This window comes from Hoplias malabaricus, chromosome 14 (genome assembly GCF_029633855.1).
Source record: "Hoplias malabaricus isolate fHopMal1 chromosome 14, fHopMal1.hap1, whole genome shotgun sequence".
Taxonomy (NCBI): domain Eukaryota; kingdom Metazoa; phylum Chordata; class Actinopteri; order Characiformes; family Erythrinidae; genus Hoplias; species Hoplias malabaricus.
The window spans coordinates 28,247,374-28,274,844 of record NC_089813.1 but is presented as its reverse complement, the minus strand read 5'-3'; the positions used below and the strand labels follow the sequence as shown (position 1 = coordinate 28,274,844).

At 37.4% G+C, this 27,471-nt stretch overlaps 4 protein-coding genes across 6 annotated transcripts; all 4 read right to left on the bottom strand.

Annotated features, from left to right (window-relative positions):
* Nucleotides 1–585: 585 nt before the first annotated feature.
* On the bottom strand, nt 586–2,714 carry rpl10a (ribosomal protein L10a). The gene is made up of 6 exons (XM_066644036.1): nt 2,652–2,714; nt 2,116–2,187; nt 1,850–1,930; nt 1,294–1,442; nt 916–1,088; nt 586–802 (listed from the first exon to the last, which is right to left on the bottom strand). The coding sequence occupies exons 1-6, from the start codon at nt 2,654–2,656 to the stop codon at nt 632–634; spliced, it is 651 nt and encodes a 216-aa protein (XP_066500133.1). The 5' UTR covers nt 2,657–2,714; the 3' UTR covers nt 586–631.
* A 522-nt stretch (nt 2,715–3,236) lies between these two features.
* On the bottom strand, nt 3,237–7,796 carry fance (FA complementation group E). Its single transcript, XM_066644479.1, has 10 exons — nt 7,439–7,796; nt 6,467–7,040; nt 6,255–6,299; nt 6,110–6,166; nt 5,847–5,990; nt 5,579–5,702; nt 4,406–4,481; nt 4,195–4,261; nt 3,968–4,093; nt 3,237–3,408 (listed from the first exon to the last, which is right to left on the bottom strand). Exons 1-10 carry the CDS (start codon nt 7,630–7,632, stop codon nt 3,307–3,309), a joined length of 1,509 nt encoding a protein of 502 aa, XP_066500576.1. The 5' UTR covers nt 7,633–7,796; the 3' UTR covers nt 3,237–3,306.
* Nucleotides 7,797–8,057: 261 nt separating this feature from the next.
* mkrn4 (makorin, ring finger protein, 4) lies at nt 8,058–12,648 on the bottom strand. Of its 3 annotated transcripts, none has more exons than XM_066644155.1 (8): nt 12,586–12,648; nt 11,013–11,141; nt 10,645–10,925; nt 10,389–10,519; nt 10,030–10,262; nt 9,817–9,927; nt 8,973–9,090; nt 8,058–8,873 (listed from the first exon to the last, which is right to left on the bottom strand). In XM_066644155.1, the coding sequence occupies exons 1-8, from the start codon at nt 12,633–12,635 to the stop codon at nt 8,775–8,777; spliced, it is 1,152 nt and encodes a 383-aa protein (XP_066500252.1). In that variant the 5' UTR covers nt 12,636–12,648; the 3' UTR covers nt 8,058–8,774. The 3 variants fall into 3 exon arrangements, with proteins under 3 accessions (XP_066500252.1, XP_066500250.1, XP_066500251.1); XM_066644153.1 differs by lacking the exon at nt 12,586–12,648 and adding an exon at nt 12,066–12,244; XM_066644154.1 differs by lacking the exon at nt 12,586–12,648 and adding an exon at nt 12,066–12,242 and having other exon boundaries at nt 10,389–10,504.
* A 2,071-nt stretch (nt 12,649–14,719) lies between these two features.
* ppardb (peroxisome proliferator-activated receptor delta b) lies at nt 14,720–26,597 on the bottom strand. Its single transcript, XM_066644818.1, has 9 exons — nt 26,120–26,597; nt 25,110–25,177; nt 22,606–23,070; nt 21,399–21,550; nt 19,151–19,289; nt 17,975–18,177; nt 17,467–17,670; nt 17,013–17,256; nt 14,720–16,721 (listed from the first exon to the last, which is right to left on the bottom strand). The coding sequence occupies exons 3-9, from the start codon at nt 23,009–23,011 to the stop codon at nt 16,474–16,476; spliced, it is 1,596 nt and encodes a 531-aa protein (XP_066500915.1). The 5' UTR covers nt 23,012–23,070; nt 25,110–25,177; nt 26,120–26,597; the 3' UTR covers nt 14,720–16,473.
* Nucleotides 26,598–27,471: the final 874 nt, after the last annotated feature.

The window sequence follows — 27,471 nt, the reverse complement described above, 5'->3', positions numbered from 1 at the left end:
AACTCCACTTAGGTCGTTGTGATGACTTGTAACGTCAGTGCTATGTTTAGACGAGCTACCTGGAGGACATCTTACGTTTTTATTTTTAGGGAAACAACTTAAGGTATACTAAAGAGAGCTACACTGGTCTCAAAATTAAATGTAAGATTCAATTAAATTAGGGATGAATCAGAAATAAACCAGCTTTTGAGCTGTTATTAGAATTATCCAAGACTGACATTGGAAATGGCTTCAAGTCACTTAAAACCATTTGAATAGATATTTTATGCAGTTGCTGTAAGCCATAATCAAAAACAGTATAACAAAATGCTTTAAACAGGTCAGTTTGGAAATAATCTACGAGGTTCACTATTTGAAATGAATTACATTTTATTATAATAAATAAATAATTATATTATTCTAATTTGAGATGTACCTGTAGCATGCTTGAGAGTCTAGGATACAGCGTCTCTACCTTTTGACCCACAAAGCTGTTTAAATGCATATAATTAAACAAATTTACAGCTTGTTTTAACGTCACCATTCGAAATAACCTTTGCTTTAGAGAAAAATGTAACAATTAGGTAATAAAAACAAAAGCAAGATTTGGATTACTCCACATTTATTATAGAAAAGCAAAAGGACAGTGTCTCTAATAGAGACGCTGAGGCTTTCCCATGGTGCTCTTGATGTAGAGCGCTCTAACGTTCTGCCAGTTCTTCTTCAACAGAGACACCAGAAAGTTAACAGCCAAGTGGATGTTGTAGACCAGCTCATCCTCTGACATCCTTACATGGCCCACAGCCACAGCCAGACAAAGCACCTGAGAACAGACAATGCACTTGTCAAAAAAACCTGAACAAAAGCAAGCAATATTATACACACAATAAGACAAGCAAAACTTTGCATTGCCCCAAATGTACACAAACATCCTACCTTCTTCATCTGGAATTTGATGGTGGATTTAACCTCATCCACCTTGGTATTAAGGTTCTCATTGTGAGTGAGCAGAGAAGGGAACTTTCCAGCCTTGTTGAGGCCAGGGCCCAGGATACGAGGAATCTGCTTGATCAGGGACTCGGAAGCCAGGAAGGCATCATATTTCTTTGCTGTAGAGCACAGGCAAGGGTTAGTCACATTTGTTTCTGGATGACATTTATAAATTCATTTAAACGCACATAAGGAGTCCAAGAAAAAGGGAGCATACCAAACATGAACTGTCATTTCCACAGCAAGACTACATGCGATACATATGCAATAACCTCAATACAGCTTCACAAGTTCCTAACTTCACTAATTTCCTTAAGAACTTACCCAGCTTCTTGACCAGTTTCTTGTTCTTGTTGAGCTTTTTGAGAGCCTCAATGTCCATGTGGGGGATTTCTGCAGCCTTGGCTTCATCACAATGCTGCTGGTCACCGAGAACACAAACAGAGAACTTGGGACGTGGGGTGGTCTTCAGCCTATTAGGAAAATTAACAAGACCGTTAGTAAAACTACACACAACTCTCCCAATGTAAGTGATGCAGAACCAAGGAGTCTTACCCACACCACGCTGGCTGGCGTCAGGAGCCGACAGCACAGTCAAACCATTAAATTGTCGGCTTAGGGACGAGAGTATAATGCTCCCACCCAGAGCCTCCCCTCATGTTTTAAGACCCAGGGTAGGGGTCCGTCTGCTTTAACAACCCAGATAAGGGAGGCAGCAGACTACCCAGATCTGTTCTCAACTGCCTAGCCTTAGTCCTATTCTGCCTTATTAATAATGTACGTTCAACTTAGGAATAGCCCATTTAAAATCCAAAACATTACACAGGCAGGTTAGGGTACAGGCAGAGAGAAGGTTGGGTGAAACAGTAAAGGTCCGAACCTGACAGTGCCTGAGAAACGCTTATCCTTCTGGGGATCATAGTTCTTCAAGCTGATCTGCAGCTCCACACTCTCCAGAAACCTATATAAACCAGATATGTTAGTATATTTAAAACAATTTTCGACATAAAACATTTCCAAAGCATTTTAAACATCTGTACAATTACTGTACTGATTTATCTGGTACAGTGAATAACAAAAATGTACTACACAAATCAAGTGAGTTACAAACAGTTCAACAGTATAGAGCGCTCATCTGGATCTTACTTTCTCCTCTTTGCAATGGAGCCCGACTGGACCTCCCGAACTGCCTCGTACAGCGTGTCTCTTGAGACCTTACTGTAAATAAAATAAATGAATAAATAAATAATCCCCACAAATTAATTACATACTGTCACGATACAACCGTTGTAAAAGTTCGTGGTAATGGCTGCTACAGATTTCATAGGTTTGAACAGAAACATCATCCTAGTAAACTCACAGGAAACACATCAACTCTATAATACAGACGGAAAACTGAATATAAGGATGTGTAAATCACTATTAAGAAGATATATTAGAAAATGAAGCAGTATACTGTTTGGATTTTACTGGATTATATCTGTGAGCAGATGTGTCTCTAAGCGCTAAACCGGCTTCTCGCTGAGCCTGAATACATATAATTTATTTTCACACTGGCTATAATTTATTCTCATTGGCGAACTCTTTAAAATAAAGAAGCACAATTCACTGTTTTCTTTAAAGCCATGTTCTGAAGATTAACTCGTTAAAAATCCAAGTATAAAGAGAAATTTTCGCTTCACCTCATTTCTGCTCGTCTTCTCCTTCCACACGGAGCTCAAAAAGGAAGAAGTAGCGGAAGTTGCGCTAAATTTAAGCGCCCTCCGTCACTTCAACACGGCCCATTGAAGCCGCCATGTTTGTTGTTGCTTTTTTTTTTTTAATAGAAAATTGTACATTGAAATTTTTGTTAATGACTAGTATTACTAAAATGTTGAACTTGTTCTGAAGCCATATATCATCTACATGCTCTGCAGTATATTCCACATATTTTAATAAGGCCAATGTCAGATTAAAGAAACTAATAAATAACAAATGCATAGTTTTTTTTTCTTATCCTCTCATGGAAATATAAGCTTTTCAAATTAATGTAAATCCATATAATAATGCATAAATAAATATTATTTCAGTGGATATATTTGTGTGTGTTATCAACATTTTGTGAAGGTTTTAATTGGTATAATTTATTTATGAATTCATGTTGGAACTATTAATATACTTAACTTTACTTAAATAGATTTGTAAATGTCTTAATTTTCCATACACCCCACCCCTCTCGCTGCAAAAAAAAGTAATTCAGGATGCATTTAATCAGTAGTCTCGGAAAAATGAAGACATGTTTATTTATTTACACTTTTGATACACTTATTGTCAAAAGAAAATGGTATTTATCATGCATTAATGACTAACACGTTTCAGAGCAGCCTGCAGAGACTTCTTCAGGAAGGTTTCATTCAAAGAGATACAGGAGGATAGTGTGTGCTGACATGATGAGTTCACCTGAAAAATCACAAGAAATACAGCATCACTGTTAAATGATGTCCAAGTCATATCAAGCAAGACTTTAATGGGAAGTATTAATTATCATGTGCACAATTACAAGTTTTAACATAACCAATAACTCTCATATCGTCCCTGTCCACTTAAAAGAATGTATCTCCATTTTTGTTGATTTTCAATTTAGTACATAATTTGAACACAGCAGCTGTCCTTCACATCGTGTGAATGTGATGAATGGACTAATAGAAATGCTCCTGAATTACATGAAATCAAATCATTTTACATTAATTTCACTTGAAAGTTAAGTTTCCTGTAAAGTTTATATTTTGGGAGATACATAAAGCATATACACAGAAACTGTTCATTCATATATTTTGTGGAAAATATAAAATAACACACCCATCTATATGAAATATATTTCAACAAAATAAGAGACAAAAGAACAACAAAATCCAAAATATGTGTTTTTGAGACCAATTTTGAAGACAAGATTATTTCTATATCAGACATTACTAAATTAATAAATAATGTATTCTATTATTGTTCTCATTTAACTCACAAGAGAGTGAAACTTTGTCAGGGCAGTCAACATCATCTTAGCAAACTTCATGGATTTAGTGAAGTGTGGAGACTGACTGCTGACTTGGTTTGTGAAAAGAGAAAATACCTCTTCACTCAGCTCAATCTGAAGAAAGTATAAGGGACATAAGTGAAACACAAGATATATTATTACATTAAATCTCACAAAAAAAATCATCTTAAAACCATAGGAAATCTGAAGCCTACCTTTGAATCTAGTAGAGCATGGATAACTGACAACAAAGCTTCATTCCATGACCCTACCAGAGTCATCCTGGGAAACATTATTTAGTTAATATTAGGGAATTGTAAATCACTTCATAGTTTAGGTGTAAAACATGCTATACTGATACATATGTGAAAATAAATTTAATTTCTTGCAAAAAAAAAAAATGTGAACACAGAGATTTGAACTCACTCAAATACAAGAAGTCTGTAATGTGGCTCCAAACATTCCTTCACCAGCCCACAAAGCAATTCAGCCTGAGCAGCACCTGAAGGAAAAAAAACAAATAATGTAATAAAAAATTCCAACTTTAAGGGAAAATCTATGATAGTAGGGAAATGCAGTTCTCTCTGTTGGTTTTTATTCACAGAAACTCTTCTGTGACTGTAGTTGTTTAGTTTTGTAGAACTTCTGGTATTGCAGTTAGCTATCTCCTGAGTTTGGAGATATTTCTCCAAGTTTTTATTCATTTACAATCACTGCGAAAATACTGTAAAACACATAATACCAGTTTCCATCACGCAAAGAGAGGGGAGAAGTAGCAAAAGGTGGGGAGACATCTGAATTTTATAAAAAGTGTTTTTGATTACTATTGTAAACATGGACTACAGCAGGTAGTGTCACAGTGACACAGCTCCAGGGACCTGGAGGTTGTGGGTTCGATTCCCGCTCCCGGTGACTGGTGTGTTCTCCCTGTGCCCACATGGGTTTCCTCCAGGTGCTCCAGTTTCCTCTCACTGTCCAAAAACACCTTGGTAGGTGGATTGGTGACTCAAAAGCATCCATAAGTGTGAGCGTGATTGTGTGTCTGTGTTGCCCTGTGAAGGACTGGCGCCCCCTCCAGGGTGTATTCCTGCCTTGTGCCCAATGATTCCAGGTGGGCTCTGGACCGACCCTGAACTGGATAAGCGGTTACAGATAATGAATGAATGTAACCATTAATGTGGGAATGAGGTCACATTAAGTTTTTGTGAGTATAACTTGGGTGTCAATATATCAAACCCTGAACATAACCCTGCATCAATACAATAACAGGATTAGACCAGTTATTGTGATTCTGCTTAACAAATGTATAGTTAATGCTTGGACAATGCAGGATCAAGAAAGTGACTGGAGGATTGGAATTAATTTTTACCAATTCCTGTTGCATCTTTTACTGTTAAAAAAAAACAACACAATTAAAAATGTATGTTGTTGTTTGGCTGGTGCATTGTAATTTGTTCATGATTTAAGAGAAAAATAACTTTTATAACTTGTGTATTATAAACAAGAATTGTGATTTTTTTTCTCTCCAATTTGCCAACCTTTCTCATGACCTGCATAAACAACAAGAGGCCTAAGACATTTAGAGCAAATTTGGCACACCTGTCTTTCCCTCCTTTATGATCGGCTCTATAAGAACTTGACAGGTGGGTCTTGGATATCGACTGCAGAGAGATGTTACAGCAGTGACGAGAGAGCGAGAGGCTGTCTCAGAAAGTGAAAGGACCTGCGAACAGGAGAGATATCACTATAAAGCTTCTGGTTTACTTGGAGGGTTACAAGAATTTTTAAACAAAATGTAATAACTAATAACAATAATAATAATTTGATTTTCCCACAAACTGTAACGTTTAATATTATAATCACTCACTTTCTCAAGGAGGAGATTTTTGACAATAACACACGCAGTGCTATGGCTGAGATCTGGAGAGAGAGACAGGAGAAAGCTGCAGAAATGCGATAATGTCTGCTCAGGCAACTCAGATAAATGCAGAATACCACACAGCAACTCCAGCTGTAGAAAGAGTGGAGATTATCAGAGACGTAGGTATGGAAAACCCTAACAAAGGACCAAGTAAAAATTAACATACAGCAGTAATTCTAAAGACACAAATGATATTAATTTGTTCCCACCTGTTTGGAATCACATTCATTAAGCACTTTCAGGGTAGACCTACAGCTCTCATTCCACTTTAAGGAAAAGAACAGAAAGAAATGAGTGGTCAAGGAAAAAAATATGTTAATCTGTTTAAGGCATAAAATGTTATACTTTTCCTACCTCTGTTTCAGACTGTAAAAATTCTTTAATCAAAGGAACTGCCACCTAAAAAGCAAAGTATTTTAGCCCATTAACATATTATCAATATACTGTAAATATACACATTATGCTGCTCAGGCTATGCAAATAAATGTTTAACTAAAATTATGTATAACTAAGTTTTGTCAGTCAGATTACAGACAAACATCAATTTGTCATGATGTTTATTTCACCTTTACATGCTCTGGCAAGAGACATTGTGAACCTTCTGGTAGTGGATGCTGTCCTGCTGGAGAAAACCCTGATGGCCCATTGTAAAGCTGTATGCCAAGATCCTCCTCATCCACAACCATATTTTCACTCTCAGAATCCTCTCTTGGTGTAAGATCCAACTTCATTCTTTTGGTTTTGGGTTCATCCACATCTGTATCTATATTTACATCATCACCTTTTCTCTTTTTCCGGTCCGAACCTTTCTCATTATCTTCAAGTACCTCAGTCCTGGGTTCATTCAGATAGACTTCCCACCCTCCTCCTGCCTGAGGGTCTTTGAATTTTTCACACAGGCCTTTAAGTCGCACCAGACATTCAGTGCTGAGAAGGGTATTTGCCCCAAGTTTCCTATCCCCAATGTCTCTACGGAGCTGATGAATTAAGGTCCAAACCCAGGACTTGTGCTTCACCTCCTGAGATAAGCATTGGAGCAGGGCAAGCACACTGTCCTGAGGTAACCAAGGGTGGACAATGTGCAGAAAGCAGAGGAGGTTACACTTAAAAGCATCAGAAAACAAGCAGACAAGTGGCTTTCTGTAACAAAAACAAGAAGGTTGGTTAGGATAAGTTAGTTAAGGCCTGGGGTCCGTTCAAAGACTAACATGGAAAGCAATTTTAGTCGTGATATATCTTAAAGGTGGGAGAAACGACAAGGTTGGATTTCTAGGTGATGGCTTTTTAAAAGAGTGATGTGTGCCAACTTTTTTTTTTTTTAAACTTTTGTCAAAACTTCCCTAATGCTGGTAAAAACATTTCCTTCAAACGCCCCCTCCGTGGAACACGGCTCTATTAGTGAACTGAAAAATTCGATTTTTTTAGACGGCAAGTTCGATTTAATGAAAATCGTTCACGGTTAAATTTATGATTGAAACACTACAACAAATTAGACCCATTCAGAATGTGGCATGATTCTACAAGATGAGATGACTTACCTAGTGAGAGACTGTGTCCCCTTCTCCAACCACACCTCATCTTCGCTGAACGTTTGCAGAAACGTCCGCAGACACAATGTTGGGTTAGCAGCTCGTAGTTTAAAAAACACTTTTCGGGCTTCGTTCACTCCCCCCGTTAGTAAAGCATGTGTTAACAGTCGGGACGGACCGTTAAAACGGTTCAGAAACGACATGACACCGGCAACAAATGTTTCCAACAAAAACAAGGTAACGTTTAGACTCCTTATTTGTTTCTAAGAAAGCCCCGGTATTTTTATTTAATTTTTTTTTTTGTAAGGAGGTTGTAAGAGTCACCACCTAAGAAGTGTAGTGTTATGTGCACTCCTCTACTCTCCTTCCTCTGTTTGGCGGGATATAACTTTTGTCCCCATACCGCCATCTTGTGTTTGTCTTATCCACTATATATAAGCCTGCCGCTGAAATACTCAAACAGGATTTAAGTTAGGGCGTTATGAAACCGACATCTATTCTTGTTGGCCTCATTTGTCATAAATGAATCAGTCCCTGCTTACGTATTTCACCTTATTCAAATAATCATGCAAGCAAGCACAGTGAAACACTCCATTTGTAAGAGACAAGAAATGCAAGCAACTGGGGCAAAACACATTTTATTTTAACTTTTCTTGAAAATATAAACATGTATTAAAAGCTATAAAGTCTGTTAACACTGCAATATACCATATAATCAAAAGCCTGTCAGCAGATTACTTAAGGACTAGTTAACCAGCTCTAGACCATGCCTTATTTTTTTTAGTAAATTTCCATCCAGCCTAATTTGATATTCTGGCCAGTAGTGTGGTTTAACAGAAGATGTTAGACATGGCTGAAGTGACACGACATAAAAATTCAATGAAGACAAATACCATTAAAATCTAACCTCAAAGTGGTACAAAAATTGTGCAGATAGCATGAGGTGTACACTGAGGTGAAAATGATTACACAAGTGAATAAATCAGTAACAAGTCATTTAAACTTTCCCCTGCCCTAAGTTACAGCAAAAATAGTTTGACCTGGTCTTTGGCAAAGTCTGAAAGAAAATGTGCATTTGTTTTTGAAACAGTCTTACCTCCATTTAAACAAATCCCAAGTTAAATCTTGTATGACTAAAATATAGCTAAACAGGCTGAAAAAGATTAACCAACCCAGAATGGCACAATCAGAGTCAAGGAACGTAGCTGTATCAAGGTAGGAGGCACATGCATACAACTCATATTCTGATATCAACTTTTCTTTACGAGATAAATTATTTGAGATCATGGCCTTTTCCAGGACTGAAGCCAAGGCTGCATGAGCTCTTGAAATTAATGATCATGGCTCAAAAGATTTCAATTTCATCAAGAAAGTCCTCATCATCAAAGAGTGTCAGAGCAATGAAATAGCTCAAAATTCGCTGGTCCAGCAATTCTGCAGCACTCTGGGGGAGGTAGAGAACATTTTTAATAAATAAAAAAGGTGGGCCCTACTTAAAGGCCAGCATAGTTAATCCAAATGAAGTGGTATGGAATATAATTACCTTGGGTCTGAAGGGTTGACGTTGAGGTCTATGCCCAGGTGGCAAGTCATGGCTGAAAATACACTCCACTCCAAAGGGACAGCATCCACGATGCATGAAGAACTTGCATTTTATTTGGCTAGACCATGGTGGGGGAAAAAAAATAATAACGTTCCTTTAGACTGTTCTAGCTTGCCTCTACAAAAGCTAGTAATTAACAGTACACTAAATCAGATGTAAACAGGAAATGACCAGTGCTAGCCACCAGCCAATAAGGGTTGTGCACCGATTTGCTGCACACAGCAAATTATATTGATGTTATATTTTGTATCCCAGTCCAGTTTACTTAAACAGCTGACCAACCAGGCCAATGCTGAAAAAGGAGCTTTAAATTCTCTGCATTTTTTTGCCAATGTCAGAGAGAAGGGGCTGTAGTAAGACTGATAGCTAGCATTATAATTACATGAGATGCATTTCATATTAGATGTTTAAAATAAATAAAGTCAATGCTGTGTCCAAGATTGTGGGGAACTGCTGTTCACGTTCAGAAGCTCTGACTTAAATAGGAACATTGTTGCCTAGTATAGCATATGGGTCAGACAATATGCATATATGGTCAAAATAAATAAAAACATACACTTGATTAAAATGTGAAACTGCAAACATTAATATTGTTTAAAGCCACAAGCAACTGTTGCTAAACACTGCATACTTAAATGATAATGCAGCCATAAAGGTGATAATTTGAACTAAACAGCAAATGAGAAATTCCCAAAGGCAAAATTTGAGCTGGGCCTAATGAGACTGGGCAATACACATGCAGTTATTAGTACAAACCAAGTTATTTAAAACAAATGCCACAAACCTGCTTTTTTCTTTAAATGCTGAGATTAGGGCTGCCTTTGGCTCATCCTCATAGACCCAGTATTTGCTTGGAATGTAAAACGTAGACTTCACCCTGCACTGAGGGCAGGCCCTGTATAACAGTTTAAAAAATAATAATAAAAATCAGCCATACCAAACTGGGATATTATACCATTTAAAAACAAAATACAAAAAAGTGTTTTAAAAAGCTTACTTAATGACATCTTCTTGAAACTCTTTGGTCTTACGCCATGTCATGATGCAACTAAGGCAAAAGGCATGGATACAGTTGGGCAAGATGCCAAAACGTCTTTCTCCCTCTGTGGATTTATCATAAACTTTGTCCATGCAAATGCCACAGCAAACATCTTTGCTTTGCCTATATGCCTCCATTTGTTCCTCCTGAGCTGTAGCACCCATCTCCAGTCCATCCTGCAGACTGGTTTCCTGAACACAATTTTGGTGTGGGGGAGGGGAAAGGAAACAAACAAAAAAAAAAAAAAACCCAAATGAAAGGCATATTCAATAGGAGCTCCTACCAGGGGAAAGAAAATACCCCAAACCACTGCTCACCTGTTTGTCAGTTTTCTCTTGAACTTCAACAGAAGCTGTGTTAGACATGGACACACATTCACTGTTGCGTGAATGACTGGGACCAGCACAATCACTTTGTAGTGGCAGTTCCCCACCTGCACAGAGGGCAGCTAGTTTCCACATAAAACATCTTTAAAAACAGGCCATCAAGGACTCCAAGAAACAGGGGGGGGGGGCAACAAAACAGGCGACTAGGTGCAAGAAAACACATTCAAATAGGCAATGCTTTTAATACCCTGCTGGTTAGGTATAGGCCTTGCTTCAGTCGCAGCATCCTCTTCCTCCTCTGCAATACCTACAGCTGGATGTTGCAAACGCTGCTGTTGGCTTATATAATTAGGAATCAAGGGCTCTGACCTTCTTCGACTTGAACCACGCGCACCCTGCACTGCAAGGGAGGGCTCAGATCCCCTTCGGTCAGTCAAAGTGTGACCTGTGAAGGAAGAGTGTACAACAGGGGCAGAACCTCGCCTAGCACCTGAAGCCTCGTTAGATGTATGGGGAATGTGAAGATACCTACAATTAAAAGACGGAAAAGCATATCATGAAGTTAAAAGCAAGCTTTCTGAAGACAGGTTTTTGGGAAATGTGGTCAGCTCTTACCTGCAGTTGTCCCCAAACCAGCAGCCTCCTTTCTGGAAGTACCTGCATACTTGAGCTGAGGGAACCATTGGCCATTCATGCAGGTAATAACAGCGCTGACCATACCTGCATGACCCGTTTATGAACTGCCTGTGGAATAAACACAGCAGGACTATGGGTTAACACCATTTGTTGACAACCATCTCAAAAGAGGCAGAGGCAGAAAATTACAAATTAAATCCGGATTTAGGACAACAGAATCTAGCCCAGCCAGCACTTCACCGCGGAGCCCACAAGGATTGAACGCAGGCTAGCTGGGGTCAAAATGAACATGGGCTTGGTAGGTAGATTAATAAACAAACCATTAGTGTGAACCGGGTGGACGGCTTATATCGTATAAGCGCAGATAGCATAGTAGGTTCATAACTCCCAGTCTCAGTGGGTCATTAAATTTAGAGGGATCATGTTTTCCGGTAGGGTGCCCATATGGGTCCTATATTAATACTATCTTGGGCCCAGTACTGACCCTGGAGGGCATCCATACGAGGGGGCAGTGTCAAAAAATGGAAAATGAATATAAATTGCTTGTTGCCCAGCTAGCATATAGTAATTATGACTTAACATGTTCGTGATACCCTTACTTTAACACATTTCATAATTCTAACGCTAATTAACTATTATTTAGACTTCATTTGGCTATAGCTATATCTTTCAATAGCGTAAACATGCGTCCATGCAAATGTTACCCTTGAATGTTGGACCGTTTGATAAAGGCTTTAAAGCAAGCAGCAACTGTTGTCGGCAGCTTTAACGTTAACGGTAGGTAAAACAACGAAGCATAACACCAACCCAGAAGTTCGCTGTAAACAACGACATCGAACTACAGGTCCATCAGTTTAAGAATCCCCGTTGCTCACAAAGCGGATATGAATTCATCTATAGTCTTTAAGCCTTAAACGAGCGTAAATAAGTGTGTACTAGCTGCTTGCCTGGCTTGGTGTAGAAAAAGTCACCACGTCGTTTTCAAACACAGGATCATGTGTTCAAAAACAGATTCCACCCATTATGCCGTACCTGCAGATCTGTCTTTCTAGATCATGTCCGTTTTTGCCGGAATATCTGAACGGTATACGACATCCATCCATTGCTGATTATTAAAGCCAACCGACTTTTTGGTCTCTAAAATTAACGTTAAAAGCTGTGATAGTTGAAGCTCGTTACTCCCCATTCGCACACAGAGACCAAAGGGGCGTGGAAACGGAGACATACGTCATGTAAAAAGCTTTCTTTCCAGCCAATAAGAGTCAAGAGACAAAGTTCCAACGTTTCCCCAAACAAAAAAACGGTCGCCCCTTTATTTGTTGTTGTTTTAATAAAGTGAGATTATTTCTGGTATTGCTTTTGATGCAACGATTTAAGCTGAGCTATCTCTTAAAAATAACCAGGTCCAAACGAGATTGCTAGGTTTAGAAACAAATCAGAAAAGACAACGTTTTAATTCAGTTTTTCAGCCTAAACCATACGTTTTTTTGTTTGCCTCGTAACGTAGGATACCTATAAATGCTTACAATTAAACTGTTTGCGCCCTGCTTACCTACAAACATTACGTTCACTAACACCTTCAGTTAGACGCGTGTTGTCCATCTGGTAGCTGATCCTTAGCCCCTGACGTATGACCACTTAAATGCAAACGTATATAATTGTTGTGCGTGACCCAGACCAATCAGAATAGCTCTGTTAATTGGCGTGATAGACTCCTCCACCTCTGCTGTTAAAGGAAAATTCCCCATTTGATTAAAAATAGGAACCTGCATTTGCAGTTAGTATATTTCCTTATATATTTTAGTGCTTTTCTTATATTCAGTAAATGTTTCTTTGTTAACTGATGAGCTGGATCAATCAATCAAAATGTATTTATATAGCAGAAGTCACAAGCCACTTTACAGAGATCTGGGTCCAAGCCTCCTATGAACAAGACAGGGGCTACAGTGGCAAGTGGCAAAACTACCTCGGCACAAACCTAAGGAACCATGACTTAGGGGAACTCATCCTCCTCTGGTCCATACCGGAGCGGACAACAAATAACAGAGTAGAAAAAATGATCAGATAGAAATAATGAGTAATATGTACTATGAAGATAAAATAAATTACTGATCAAGATTTGAGAGGTAATAGGAAGTGGTCAGTGATTCTGTGGGAGGTTAAAAGCTGGTGCAGAGTCAGTTTAAGCTAAGACAGCATCATTGCATGGCCTATAATGGTGCTCTAGCTAAGGAAAGGCTAAGATCTTGAACATGATGCATAGGGCAGAGTTGGGTCAGGACAACAGGGAGGGCAGCAGCCTAAGAGAGACAGGAGAAAGAAAACCGGACAGGGGGAAAACCAGAAAGTTTTAATAAGTCCACCATAAAGCAGGGGAAAAACTACTCTGCAAGAAGCATTCAGGGGCAAAGTAAAGCAACAGACATGCTGGATAGAGTATGTGATACATAGCAGTGATAATAAAACCAGTTATAACACCAGAAGAGACATAACCTGAAAGTGCGAGATTAACCAAAAGCCAGTGTGAAAATGTAAGTTTCCAAGCAAGATTTAAAGATTGAGAGTGTGTCTGAGCCTTGAACAGTAAGGCTATTCCAGAGTTGAAGAGCTTTGTGAGAAAAGGATCTTCCTCCTGCAGTGTTTTTCCTAATGCATGGAGCTAAGAGTAGACTGCTATCCTGTGAATGAAATATACATGATGGGTGATAATGTATGAGAAGTTCAAGATACTGATTTGCACAAGCTCCCTGCCAGGAGTGCATTTTATTAATCTAGCCATGATGTTATATTTATGCATGGTAGTTTTTTTTTCTGCAACTATTAAAGAAATGCAGAATTTTGGTAATATTGAATTAGTAGAGGGTGGTTCTGACTCTATTGGATATGAGGGTGTCAAATGTGATAGCTGAATCAAAAGCTACCCCTAAGTTGTTAATGAAGAACTGGGTATTACTGTTGAATTATCAAAATGAATAGCACTTCCAAGTGAACGCTTCTGAGCATCTGTACCTAGTTTTTATAAAAAATTAACATGAGAAAATTATGAACCATCCAGTCTTTATTGTCTATTAGACAGTCTGTTCCAGTAATGGGTGCAAGGCAGGATGGGGATGCCAGTCCATCACAGGGTAACACATACTCACTCATTCACTCACACCTGTGGACAATTTTTGCATAGCCAATCCACCTCAGCATGTGTTTTTGGACTGTGAGAGGAAACCAGAACAAAGGGAGAACACACAAAACTCTTCACAGTCACGTTTGGCAGGGTTCGATGCTAACCATGGAGCTATGAAACAGCAACTCTACCTGTTATGCCACCACGCCAACCTCTCTGCCCACAGAAAGAGCAAAATTACTGGCACAGAAGCAGACTGAATACATGCAATCAGCTACTGTCAGACATTTATAGGAGCCAACAGTAAAATTTAAGTATCTGTGGATCTCATGTCTACCATAAGAGGTTTGCTTAAAAAAAATCTTTCTGCAGCCTTGTGCTGTTGATTAATTTGGAAAAGACAAAGTAAACACTAGGAAACTTCTAAAATGATTGGTAATACAAATTAAATTTAGGTGGATATTGCGTAGCTGCTACCAAGCATTGAAAGAGAGAATCGTCATGAAAAGGAACAGAAAGAGAATGAGGAAATAATTTGTATTAAACCAGGTAATTAGTTATACAAGTAATTTGTATTTTGCTCTCCAGCATTACAGCAGCAAATGCTTACATTTTTTGAAAGCACTGTAACATCATAAATGCCTTGGAAAATAAAACCTTGAATCCAAATATGAATAAGGTGAAATATCCTGTATAAATACAGATATAGGGTTGGTTGTATCATACAGCCTGACATGTGTAGGGTTCATGTGTAAATCCTCTAAACAATTTAATAGGGCAGTACTTGAGATAAATACATTGCATGGTTATGTTAATTAATTTGTTCAACCATACAAGATTATTTTGAACCATCTGGAAAAAAAATAAAAACAAACAAAAAACAACTCAAAATGAAACATGATGTCCTCTTTAAACAGATCTGTATCCATCACAGCATATGCATCATCTTAAAAATATCCCACATACAAAAATATAGTGCATTTTCCAGGCAAAGATTGATTTGAATATTATTGTCATGCTATTCTTCAGAGACATTTAGCTGAATAACTGGTGTCCGCAACGTGTTATGTGCTTCCTAAATGCCACTTTTTGAAAATAGTAACATTCCAAGAATAGCAATACAAGGATAAAGTATTTGCACATAGAAAACATCATAGAACACAATATTAGATTTTGAATTTGGATTTGGTAATTTTTTTATTATTAGTTAAAAAAAATAAAATATCAAACCATTAGATTTATTTAATCATAAAGGTGAAACATATAACCAAATCAAAATTCTTAAAAACCTTAAAAAGGGACCCACTGGCCAAAATGACAAATTTAGCAGTCAGTATGTTTCAAACGTGCCTACTCCCCACTTACAGCACTGCTACAGTCATTTCTAAAGTGGCATTTTCCACCTTAAAAAGTAGGAAAACCCCTGTCTGATGATGCATCTCAAGAGTGGGAAGAATATTTGAGAAAAAAGTAAAAAATATAATAGGCATACACTTTAGGTCATGATGTTTGAAGTGTTGTATGGTGTTGAAGAAGGTTGTGTAACATATTTGATTGTATGTAACCTACTTGCATAATACATGCTGGGTACTGTATTATGAACATTACAATGGACCACAGTAATGCAGTATATAACTATTAAAATATTAAATGCTAGTTTTAAGCCTTATATTTTCTGACACCAGCTGAATCAGTTCTACTTGAAACGTGTTAAACCATGTGAAGGAGATTATTTTAGATAATGGCCTGAATACGTAAGATATTCTGAAATGGGTAGAATATTTTGATTTATCAGTGTACAAGTGTTAGGGAACCACACATTTGATATAGTACGTCCATTAAAAGTTCATGACACTCTTGCATTGAGTTTGACACTAGTAGCATAGACTCAAATGTAGATTTATAGACAAATGTGTGGTAGCCATGACAAAATATACTGCTGAATCTATATTAGATTTAATAATGGCTAATTAAGAAATATAAAAAAAATGGGGATAAAAGGAATATACATAACTGACATCAAAATACTGTTTAAATGCTTGGGTAATTCCATGCTGTTACCATGCTTCTGATCGGGTAAAGACCTGAGAAAAGTGAGCATGAGCTTGGCCTCTCACAAAATTAATATTAATTAATTTGCGGGGGTGGAGGGGGTGGGGGGGCATGTTTATAAATTTCACTTTAAAAGTCAGTTTTCAAATACAGTATTTGTAAAACTATAGCAGTCTATATAAAATCCTATGGTGTCTACAGCACCATAAAGATCTGTGTACAATATACATGTCTCTGAGATCAGGTTGTGAGTCTACTAAGCTATACATCTTAGTACATGTCCTTGTAGATTTCTTGTAGAAGTGGATGAAGAGAGGTCTCAGATTCAGTCTTTTTAATCATTTGGACCAGCTGAGCATTTTCGGTGACCAGCTGCCGGAGGTCAGCCATCTTCTGCAGAAGTTTGGGGAAGAGGTGAGCTGAATCAGGATGGTGTACCTGCAGGTGCTGGTCCAAGGCCTGGAGGATGCTATCTTGGATCTGCTCCACTTGCTTCACGTTCATAAGTCCAGGGCGATCTGTAATGGCATACAGAGAACAGAAAAGAAAAAAAATCTCAGAAAAAATACCCCCAAAACATAATATATCTATAGGGCAGTGTATTGTATCTTTACAATAGTTTGCGTAAAATCAAGCGAATATTTAAAAAGAAATAATTCCTGTTCTAAACTTTCCTATGTCTTGGAAACATGCATGTGTGTGTGTATATATATAAAAAAATTTTTTTAATTATATTGTATTCATAGCTTATTTGCAAAAACCTAAAATATTGTCTTGCCCTCAGTCTGTCATCACTGTGGACACCTCACCTCCACATAATATGATGGCTGCCACAAACAGAGCTAAGTCACTGTCATCCAGTTCCAGGGCGTTAAACTTGACAGCAAATTCAAACTTGGGCTCCATTATTTCACTGAAGGGTTTGCGTAGACTACGTAAAAACTCTCTAGTTACAAAGCCCTTCCCATTAGCTACCAGAAGTCCATCTTTATTCATGAGGGATGGCAGCATTGCAAAAATAGCTTCATGGACACCATACTTTAACAGGGTAACCTGAAAAACAAAAAAGGACAGAAAATGCATCAAGGGCCAGGAAAAAATTTTAAAGCTCAAAAAATAAATACATATGCCAAGAGTTCTGTTTACATTATTTTATAGTGACACCTAGACCAATAATATTTAAAGGTAGAAGCCGTCACTTGACTAAAGGTAATTCTCCCTTAAAATAACACCAAATGCCTACAGCTGCTACACTGTTTATACCTGATCATTGAGGTAGAGGTCTACAAAGCCAGGGATGTTTTTGGCAAATTCTGTGAGCTCTCGAACGGTTTCCACTGTGGTGCACTGGCAGCGGTAAAAAACATGGACTCCAATTTCTTTGTTTGGGGGTGCACCATTCAGCTGGTTCCAGACTAAGCCATTCTCTGCTTGCCATAGCGAGTCCATATCATGAATCACAAAAGGCTGCAGGCAGCGGAGAATCAAAATTAGTAAATGTGGCAAAAAAATTAAGTAAAGCAATATGATAATTTTAAAAAGTATGGTGCTTCGAGGTAGTAGTTGTTTATATTGCTGCAATATACTGAATGCGATCAGAAGAAAGTAGCAAGTTCAAAGCAATAAATTCCTCATCAATAATCTAGTGTAATAAATAAATATTTAGCATATACATTTAACCAACCCCTGACAAAGTTTGAAATTCTTTTATCAACAAACACCATTTTACACATAAAAGTCAATATTCTCTATACACAAAAGGCTTAAATACCGATGTGCAACTGGTCTTGCCAGTGAGGATGCTCCGTGCCTTTTTCTTGGTCATGTTGAGGTTCTTCTGGTATGCCGTGTTGACATTCTTGGCTAAAGTCTTAAGGTCAGAGCCCCCTGGACTTAGCAGACTCTTCTCTCCGGCCAGCAGCCCTGCTACCAATTTCTTCTTCTCTGCCTCAGGCATGCGCCCATACCGAATAGCTGTGGCATTACAAAACAGGAATCATATCAGTCAAATGCATATTCTGATTTTCAGTCCATTAAAAAATATAATGCTTTGACAAAAAGCCAAAAATAATAAAGTTATTAAAAGTTAAAAGGCCTGTCACATGTACATACCCTTTCAGAAAAAATGTCACTGTCACTTTTTGATAGGGAATATAACTGTACCATATTCTATATTAATTGTAGAATTAAGGCTGGATAATAATTAAATATTAATATATAATCGCAATATAATATAATTCAAATACAATGGTATGATTTTAAAACTAATTTTTAATACTTCAAAATACAATAATTACAGCAACCCTCACTGACTGACGTTGTTATAGTACGCTGCCATCAGCTCATTTCACTCAGTTTTAAAGTTAGTTTAAATATACGAATATTGACAAAGCCAAAGGGTTTTATGTTTGAGGGCGATGTCATTTTTCTTGTTTGTATTTGGTTGTATTTCTGTGGATTAATATGGTTCATATCAATATCAAATAATAGAAAAATATTCTATAAGACCAAAATTGAGAACTATCTAGATGTAAATTTTGGCCATATCGTCCAGCCCTATGTAGTAGTAGTGTTTTGTTTATTTCATACTCCCCATTTCATGTACAGGTGTACATGTAAGTTTTCATTATAAAACTGTAAAGTAAAATAAATACAAGTATTCACTTATCTTCTGGGGAATAGAATGTAATGTACCATTAGAGAAAAAAATGGACTTTAAATCCACTGTTGTACCTTTAAAGGTACATTTACACTGTTTGTACCTTTAGTAACAATAACATACCTGTACAACATGCCTTTCCCTGAGAGAAAGCTGTAAGCACATGCTACATGCTCCAAAACATTCAAAGCAAGCTTATGAGGCATAAGATTATCCTTTAGCAAAACTAAAATGTACTATCCCTAACAAATTCACAGCATTATCCAAAAATTAATGAGAATTTCTCACCATCATGAGACATGCCAAGAGCCAGGCACTTCTGGAAGCGGCAATATTGGCACTTATTGCGACTCTTCTTTTGGATTTTACAGGTGCGTTCACAACGGTCATACTCTAACTTCATACGAACAGTACGTCTGAAAAATCCCTGCGAGTATATATATAAAAAAAATCATTATGAGTATCACAGCCTCTTGTATAGTATGCTGAGTAAGAAAAAAATTTCAATTTGACTGGGGGGATTTTGATGTGTACAGATATCAGTTTAATATGAACATGATGACTGTAAGCCAATTGGTTCCTTCTCAATCTGTGTATCTAATTTAAAATGTGGCTTCTGTGGACAACATGATCTGCAACAATGATTCCACAGACATTATACCTTATACATTAGCGGTGTAAAAAAACAAGTGCAGGTTTGACAGCACTGAATGACATACAAACATTCCATCATATGACACATAAAACTTATTTTCAACTATAAATGCAGCCTCAGACTTATAATGCCTCATTTATTGGAAGCACACCCTAATATGGGCAGAATGTTTCGCTTGCAAGCAAAATAAAAATATGGCTCCCAAAGGCATGTGCGCCAATGGCTGTATTCATAGGTAGAGCGCTGCGTTACCTGTTTCCCTTATTGACCAAATTTATCACATTAAAATTGCTATTATTAGATAATGTAAAATAACATTTATTTACATGCAATCTTACCAAATTGAATGTGCAGACAAGCTAAAAATGAAACTGTATATCAAAAGTGGTCCATGAAATTGTTGTATACACATTTTATAATCAAATTCAACCAACTCTGAAGACAACGCAACAACAGGTGGCAAAATGAATAAAAGCCAATTTGGCATTCTCTTTTTTTAATTAAAATATCAGATACAAATATGTAGTAGCAATTGTTTCCCTACACAGCAGATCATTTAAGCCATGCAAACCATAAGAATTTGTTTTCTATAAGTTAATAGATCTCACACCAAATTACAACCTTTTATGAAAGCAGTATTATAATCTGTAGCACACACACTAACCTCAGTATTGCATGTCTGGGAAACACTCACTAAATTCTGTCATAAACAAGGCCAAGCACCCTCTAAAACCTGGCTCCAAACTTCTCTAGTTCTTGTTCATTTGTCATCTGGAGCACATCTGATAACACAAGAAAAACAAGCTGGCTACCACAATGCTACTGCTAACTAACAGAACTGTTTTCCCTTGTGAGAGATAAAGTTTGCTTTAACTGCACGTAATGTGTTATCTGCAGGTGACACACATCTACACAGTTTGAGCTCTTTTGGAGAAGCGTTTCAGACATGCAAACTTACATCACAATGATGGATTAAGAACTGGTTTGTTCTGTCTGATGACAAACGCAACACCACCCACAATAATGCTAGAACTTCACAAGATATGGGAATAAAGTCACACTCAGATTGGCACGATAAATCTGTTTCCATGCATACTTTCTTACTGTTGCCCTCAGACATTTTTGGTATGAGATCACTGGATATATGATCACGTTGAGTACAGATATATATTATAAAATTCTAGGCTTGTTTAAAGAAGACATATGAAAAAAAAAATCACTATAATAATTAAACTGGGGATCTGGACTGCCTACGAACCAACAGTAAAATAATCCCAGTCAATTTTTGGGAGCTACATAATCAGAAAACATGAGATAAAATGAGCCATTCTGATTTTGCAATGATTCCTACAGTGACTTTACCTTTTTGCCCACCCCCTCTTCTAAGTATCTTCAATCATAGTGCTGGAACTATGTTTATGTGAGTGCAAAATATGAGGTTAAACTGTGCAAAATGAGCACAAAAAGCACAGAGAAATTATAATACTGAGTAGAAATGGCAAAAATGAAAACTGAGAAAAAAGAGAACCAAGCAGAATGGTAAAATCCAGGGCTTCTGCTACTCACTACAGTTCATAAGCTCAGGCAGATTCTCATTTACAATGGGCTGAATCCAGTTGATCTGAACAGAGTTGTTTAGACATGAGGAGAATGGTGCTGTGTTGTTTGGTCCAAGTATATTGATTAAAGCATAGCATAGCTGTTTCATTAAGACCTGAGGGAAATGTTTTATCTTGTGGAAAATGGCTATAATACCTATAGTTACATCAGGTCCTTGTTAGAGCAAAACTGGGCATGGAAAGGATTTTGGTGTAAATCAGCACCTGACAGATTAGAGTGGTACCTCTACTGTTCTGTGCTATGTAGTAATTAAGCAGGTACCTTACAACCCTCGCAGGCATGCACACCATAGTGGAATCCTGAAGCTTTGTCCCCACATATTCTGCATTCCACGTTCAGTCCTGTACCATCAGAGTCATCCCGGCCCAACTTTAACTGATCAGATAGTGAGAGAGAGGGAACCTGCAATGGGTCTAAGTAAGAAAGTAAAAAATTATGTAAGTGGTACTTTTTAATGTTCATAAGCTACTGCTATAGCAATTTCTGAAACATACACTGATTGTCCATAATATTATGATCATGTCCTTGTATGTATGCTCACTGTCCAATCTCTCAGCTCCATACAGAATACAGGAGCACTTTGTAGTTCTATAATCATAAGTCCCTCTGATGCTTAGCATACTTCATTTCCCCCTTACATCCTATTCTTTAATATTCAGGACCATAGAGGACCACCACAGAGTGGGTATTTTTTTGGGTGGTGGATCATTCTCAGCACTGCACTGACATGGATGTGTTGTGTTAATGTGTGTTGCGCTGGCACAGGTGGATCAGACACTGCAGTGCCTCTGGAGTTTTAAAATACTGACCACTCATTCCACTCTGTTAGACAATCCTACCTCGTTGGTCAACCTTGTAGATGTAAAGTCAGTGACAGTTGCTGAATAATTTGCATTAGTCATCCTGTAGTCCATCAGTGGTCACTGGATGCTGCCCACAGGATACTGCTGGCTGGATAATTTTGTTTGGTGGATTATTCTCAGTTCAGCAGTGACACTGAGTGGTTTAAAAACTCCAGGAACACTGCTGTGTGTAATACACTTATCCCACTGCAACACACATTAAAACACCACCACTTCAGTGCCACTGCAGCACTGAGATCTATCAACCAGCCAAATCATACCTGCTCAGTCGTGGTCCTGACCATTGAAAAATAGGATAAATGGAGCAAACAAGTACGTAGAGCAACCTATGCTCTACAGTCTGTAATTGTAGAATGGCAAAGTGCTCCTGTATTGTCAGTAGATCTGAGAGAATGGATATCAAGTGTAGGAACATGGAGGTGGTCATAATGTTACAGTTGATTGGTGTATAAATTAACTGTATTTATACTCTTAATTAACCACAATTGTAGTAAAATCGTTTCAAAGTAAAAGCTGATTTATTTTTCCACCATTAATTAAACATTTCATAATTTCAGTGCTACAGCACATATGATTACCTCCAGTTCTCCATAGCACCTGCTTACCTGGGAACATGGAGCCTGTTACAGGGGGACTGCTGGGGTTTTGCTGTTTATCTTTCTCAACTTCATCCCCATTCTGAACACCAGCATCCCATGATCTTTTACTAGCGGGTGATACTCTTATCCCTAGTGTGTCTGAGGCCTCACTGCAATCTCCTTCTATCTCTTCTCCTGAGGCAGAACCCAGCTCCTGAAGGTCTGAGGTACCTCCACAGTCAGAGGAGGTTGATTCTCCTTCCTGAACAGTTAACCAGGAGGTGTCAACACTGACATGATTAAAGTTGAGTTCAGGTTGGGGTGATGGCTGACTTTCTAGAATCTCAGTCAATGCCATGGCCCCCTGCACAACAGTCAGTTCCACAAGGGGTTCAGTTTTCACCACACAAGTAACTTGCTCAACCTCCTCCATGGCTCTCTGTCGTCCTGCTAAAGCTCATAACCCTTCATCATATGGCTATTATGGCCACCCTAACAGGCAAAAAGAGAAAGATCAATATTAATGAATCTAAAAATACACATATAAAAATTATTTATAAGTTTGTCACAAAACAAAATCATTACTATTTACAACCAACAAGTGCCCAAAGCAGCCATGTGTAATAAGAACCAAAAAAGTTCACTTATTGAAAAAAATAAAATAAAACAACAAAGATTGTAAGATACAATTGAACATATTATGATATGATATAATATATATATTTCTGCCAAATGCATAAATAAATGTATGGTATTATTTTCAGTAATAAGAATGCCACAAGCCATAACTGGACATATTCACTTGACATATGATACTTTCCATTGCATCATAGTATCCGTACAAGTTCTATGCAAAAAGGCTGTTTTGAATTCATCACCATTCATAAATCCAGAGGGGCAAATTTGTTTAAAAAGAGGTAAAGGTAAAAACAAAATTATTATTTAAAAATAATCTTTCTTAATTTAAAGTAATAATTTGCAGGTAATCAACACATCTGCAAACTCCTAACCAAGGGAAACTATTACCACATTATGCTTCGTGCCAAAATGACTAAAATTCTAGAGATCCCAGCAGGAAAATTATTGACTAGCAGCTATTAGCAGTGGTACATATGCTGATCATAAAAAATACTGAAGAAGCAAGTTTATTTATTTTTAACTATAAAATTATTATAAACTAAATCATTTTTTGACATATATCCATTTTACTTTTTTTTTGGTTTGGGTTCTACTTTTTCATAAAAAAGTTTTACATATATTTATATGCATTTTAAAATGTTTCTATCCAAAGCCTTTTCATAAATCTATGATAAAATATCTTGGGTATCAGCAATATATTCAAAACCACTCTGTGCAAGCTGTGTGTGGTAGCTTTAAGAAGCAGTAAAAGCATTCATGGTTATTTTGACCAGAGTTGTGAAGAGTTTGGACAGCACTTTTCACTTCAAAACATGGAGCAACTTTGTTTATTTTTTGAAAACCTAGTGGAATTCCTTTTAATGTGTCCACTCAGTTTCACAGTGAAATTATACCAAACCCAAACCTCATAACTCATAGCCACAAGGAGGAGTAGAAATTTTTCCATAGCTCAACAAGTAAAACAAGAGGATTCTGCTCATTTTACAGCATATTTGCCTTTTTACCTTAAAGTAAACCGTCAGTTAAAAGGCACAGAGGATAAACTGTACTGCCTGACCTCTCTGTTGTATACCCACAGAGGCTATAGTTTGTTTATGTAAGTGTTTTACTACAACCACGTGGATGGAAAAGGACAAGATTTATGAGTAAACTGTAGATTTGGTCCAGTAATTTCATTTCAATTTGTGCATTATGAGAACTGGAGCAGCTGTGCAGCTGAACAAGGTCACATACTTAATTACTCTAGATATGGAATCAATAAATGACATTTGTAGACATTAATACATAATGACATTAATAGAAATTGAAGCTGACAGTGAACAGTTTGTAATCCATGTTTTTTTTTTTCCTGAGAAGTGCATTACTAGTTGGTGAAGAATGTGTCCATCCAAAATACATATTAGTCATCCCTTTCAAGTGTATTTATCCAAGCAGTGTGACCAACAAACACGTTAGCCAATACAAGGTCATTAAGTGCATACAGTTCAGCATAGAACAGGAGCTCAAAGCAAGTGTTGAGACATGCCAGTAACCAGTCGTGCCAGTTCTGTGCAACCGTAGCTATACTAAAGTTTCTTAAAGTGTACCATCAGCTTCCCACATAGAGGAATTCTATAGGTCTTTGTGAGAATGACAGGAATAAGCCTCTGCATGGATTTCTCTTTGTTTTGATCTGCCACATAAGTACAGGTTTTGGGCAGTGTAGCCTTTTTTTTTTTTTTTTTTTTTTTTTTTTTTTAAATAAAAACCACAAAATGCATGACTGTTTAGAAGGCTGAAATCATTGACAGAATTAAAAACCATACACTCCCTTCATTTTATACAACATAAATACTGTATACTCAAGATTAGAACTATTCATTATAACCATTTGTGAATAATATTTACACTACCTGTATTTGAACAAACTTGCTTCCAAGAGTTCATTTCTACATCGACTCTGTCAGCATGTTACATCCTCCTTTGAACATAAAACATAAGATAAGATATGTTTTGAGCTGAAATACCTGTTTTTTTAAATATTCCCAGCAGGAGGGCAACATACAAGTAGTCAAGCAATATTTAAACGAGGAATCTAAAAGTATTTAAGTTTACATCAGATAGATTGAGTATCTCTTCGTAAACGAACTACACCGTGCAGATATCGTATTTGGGTCCATGTGAAACTTTAAAACGGGACTCTGTTCCGACTGGTGTCTGATACCAGAGACGTCTGATTGCAAGAGAGAAACTGTTCACTGTTTTAAAAAAAATAAGCTCCAGAACTGCAATGTTGTTGCACTTGTTTAGAAATTCTTGAGGTTTCTTTAAGCGACAACGTAACCGCAGTTACAGATTGAGGGAGGAAAACAACAACACAAATATAAATAATCAAGCCTCAGCTTGCACCAGAAGTCACTGTCAGAGGCTTTAAGCTAACCTAAACATGCTAGCTTTTTGTACACTGTTCCCGTCCTGGTATGCAGTGGACCGAAACACTTGAAGGTCACTAAACATTGACCAGATTTAGCCTTAACAAAAGCGAACAACTTCAGAACATACTGCTGCGGTTAATTTCAAAGTCTTGGTTTTATTAATAACTTCTCAAGCTCTGGCCAACAGCTGATTAGCCACACAGCTAGCTAGCTAACGTTAGTACTATTGAGAACAATCTAGTAATACCCACAAACTTTAAATGTCTTACACAGCTAACTTAGTAGAGGCGCTGCAGAGAACAAAACTAGCCGAGTCCTGCCTTGTGTTATTTTTCACAGGGTCAGTTCGCTGCCCGAGGAGCTAACTTGACGCAGCTGTCAGAACCACATTAACTTTACAAAAAACGCAACCAGGGAAATAATTGTTTAGATTTTATCTTTATGTATCAGTATAAAAAGTATTATTAATCCCATGTAGTTCTACTCACCTTGTGTTTCTTAGCTGGTTTTAAGGCGAAGGGTGATGAGTGACCACCAAATCTCCTACTCTACAAAAAGTATCGACTGTTTCCAAGGTTCGGTCTCCTATATGTAACGATTTCATGGTCGGTGATCAGATATAACTCAGTTTAACTGTATTTTAGCGATATTCCAAATAAATCCTCACATTATTTCATAGCAGTTTCTTTCTTTAATTAACGCCACAGCAGCCGAGAGGCTAATGACCAGTAGACGGTAGCTAAGCTAAGCTAATACGCGTCGTCCTGTCAAACATTTAGCCAACGTTGTAAATATTAAACCGTTCCCCTATTTCTGTACAGTTTGCCCGCTAAGCTGTTGACAGAAATGTACACTAAACTCGGATATAATGTGCGCAAGTAAACTTTTTTCTGGCCTTTATCGGTAAATCCCTTCTCGCTTGGTTTACTCCATGGAGTGACAGAGAAGTCTCTCAGACTCAACACCAACAGCTCGCCGGAGTGGCGTGATAGAGATGGGAGGGCTCAGGAAAACATAATTAAACCGTATATGTAGTGGGATTCATACACGTGTATCTGAGGTCAGGCTGCTGGGTGCAAATAACAAATCTGTCTAATAAGAAGAACTTGCCTTTTCCAATTTTTCCATGTATGTATTACATGTTCCAGTGGAGTTCTTACTAGTACAGCTCAGAATGCCCATACTTAAGTTATATACTTGACAATAAAACGTTCTATTTTCTATTTATTTAATATATATTAAATAATTTATTATCATGTAATTAGTAAAAACCCAAATGTTTTTAGTCCCTGAATGAACCAACTCATTTTTCTGCCTAGGGCAGTTCCCTCACATAGAGGCAGCCTACAAATCTTTTACAGTGGCTGTTTCTCAGTAAAAATAAGTGTTCTACTAAAAATTTTGCTGAAGAGAATTCAAGAATTTCAAGAATTCATAATCTCATAGTGGGGTTTTCAAGTATTTCTCATTGTCAATTCATATAAACCAATGTATATTTTTATTATTATTGACAAATATGATTAAGATCAAGAACACAATCTGGGTACTTTATCTGCTATTAGTGTTTGTGATCTTGAACCCTGCATTATAACTTAATTGGACAATGGAAGATGATGCCAAGCAAAAATAGCATGTAAGAAAACACAAGAGTGCATATTAAATAGTTATTAATACATCCAGGCAACTGGGTGCCAGAATAATGACTATTTCATAATGTGAAGAAGAACAATTTGAGGAAATTACTTAGGGCTATTTTAGATGCAAAGCATCACATGAAACTGGTTTGTAACTCCATTAGGCACTCACTCAGTAACATAGGCTACATGTATTCACTCACGTT

What these genes read in the sequence shown, in the direction of transcription:
- rpl10a (XM_066644036.1), bottom strand. An exon ending in TCCATTGCAAAGAGGAGAAA is followed by an intron (nt 1,931 to 2,115) that starts GTAAGATCCAGA and finishes TGGTTTATATAG; the next exon opens with GTTTCTGGAGAGTGTGGAGC. An exon ending in TCAAATTCCAGATGAAGAAG is followed by an intron (nt 803 to 915) that starts GTAGGATGTTTG and finishes GTCTGTTCTCAG; the next exon opens with GTGCTTTGTCTGGCTGTGGC.
- fance (XM_066644479.1), bottom strand. Translation starts at nt 7,632, where the DNA reads ATGTCGTTTCTGAACCGTTTTAACGGTCCGTCCCGACTGTTAACACAT. An exon ending in ATGAATGTGATTCCAAACAG is followed by an intron (nt 5,991 to 6,109) that starts GTGGGAACAAAT and finishes CTCTTTCTACAG; the next exon opens with CTGGAGTTGCTGTGTGGTAT. An exon ending in CATAAAGGAGGGAAAGACAG is followed by an intron (nt 4,482 to 5,578) that starts GTGTGCCAAATT and finishes TTTTTCCTTCAG; the next exon opens with GTGCTGCTCAGGCTGAATTG.
- mkrn4 (XM_066644153.1), bottom strand. Translation starts at nt 12,136, where the DNA reads ATGGATGGATGTCGTATACCGTTCAGATATTCCGGCAAAAACGGACAT. An exon ending in AAGAGAAAACTGACAAACAG is followed by an intron (nt 10,263 to 10,388) that starts GTGAGCAGTGGT and finishes AATTGTGTTCAG; the next exon opens with GAAACCAGTCTGCAGGATGG. An exon ending in GTCAACCCTTCAGACCCAAG is followed by an intron (nt 8,874 to 8,972) that starts GTAATTATATTC and finishes TACCTCCCCCAG; the next exon opens with AGTGCTGCAGAATTGCTGGA.
- ppardb (XM_066644818.1), bottom strand. Translation starts at nt 23,011, where the DNA reads ATGGAGGAGGTTGAGCAAGTTACTTGTGTGGTGAAAACTGAACCCCTT. An exon ending in TCTTGGCATGTCTCATGATG is followed by an intron (nt 18,178 to 19,150) that starts GTGAGAAATTCT and finishes GTAATGCCACAG; the next exon opens with CTATTCGGTATGGGCGCATG. An exon ending in ACCTCTACCTCAATGATCAG is followed by an intron (nt 17,257 to 17,466) that starts GTATAAACAGTG and finishes TTTGTTTTTCAG; the next exon opens with GTTACCCTGTTAAAGTATGG.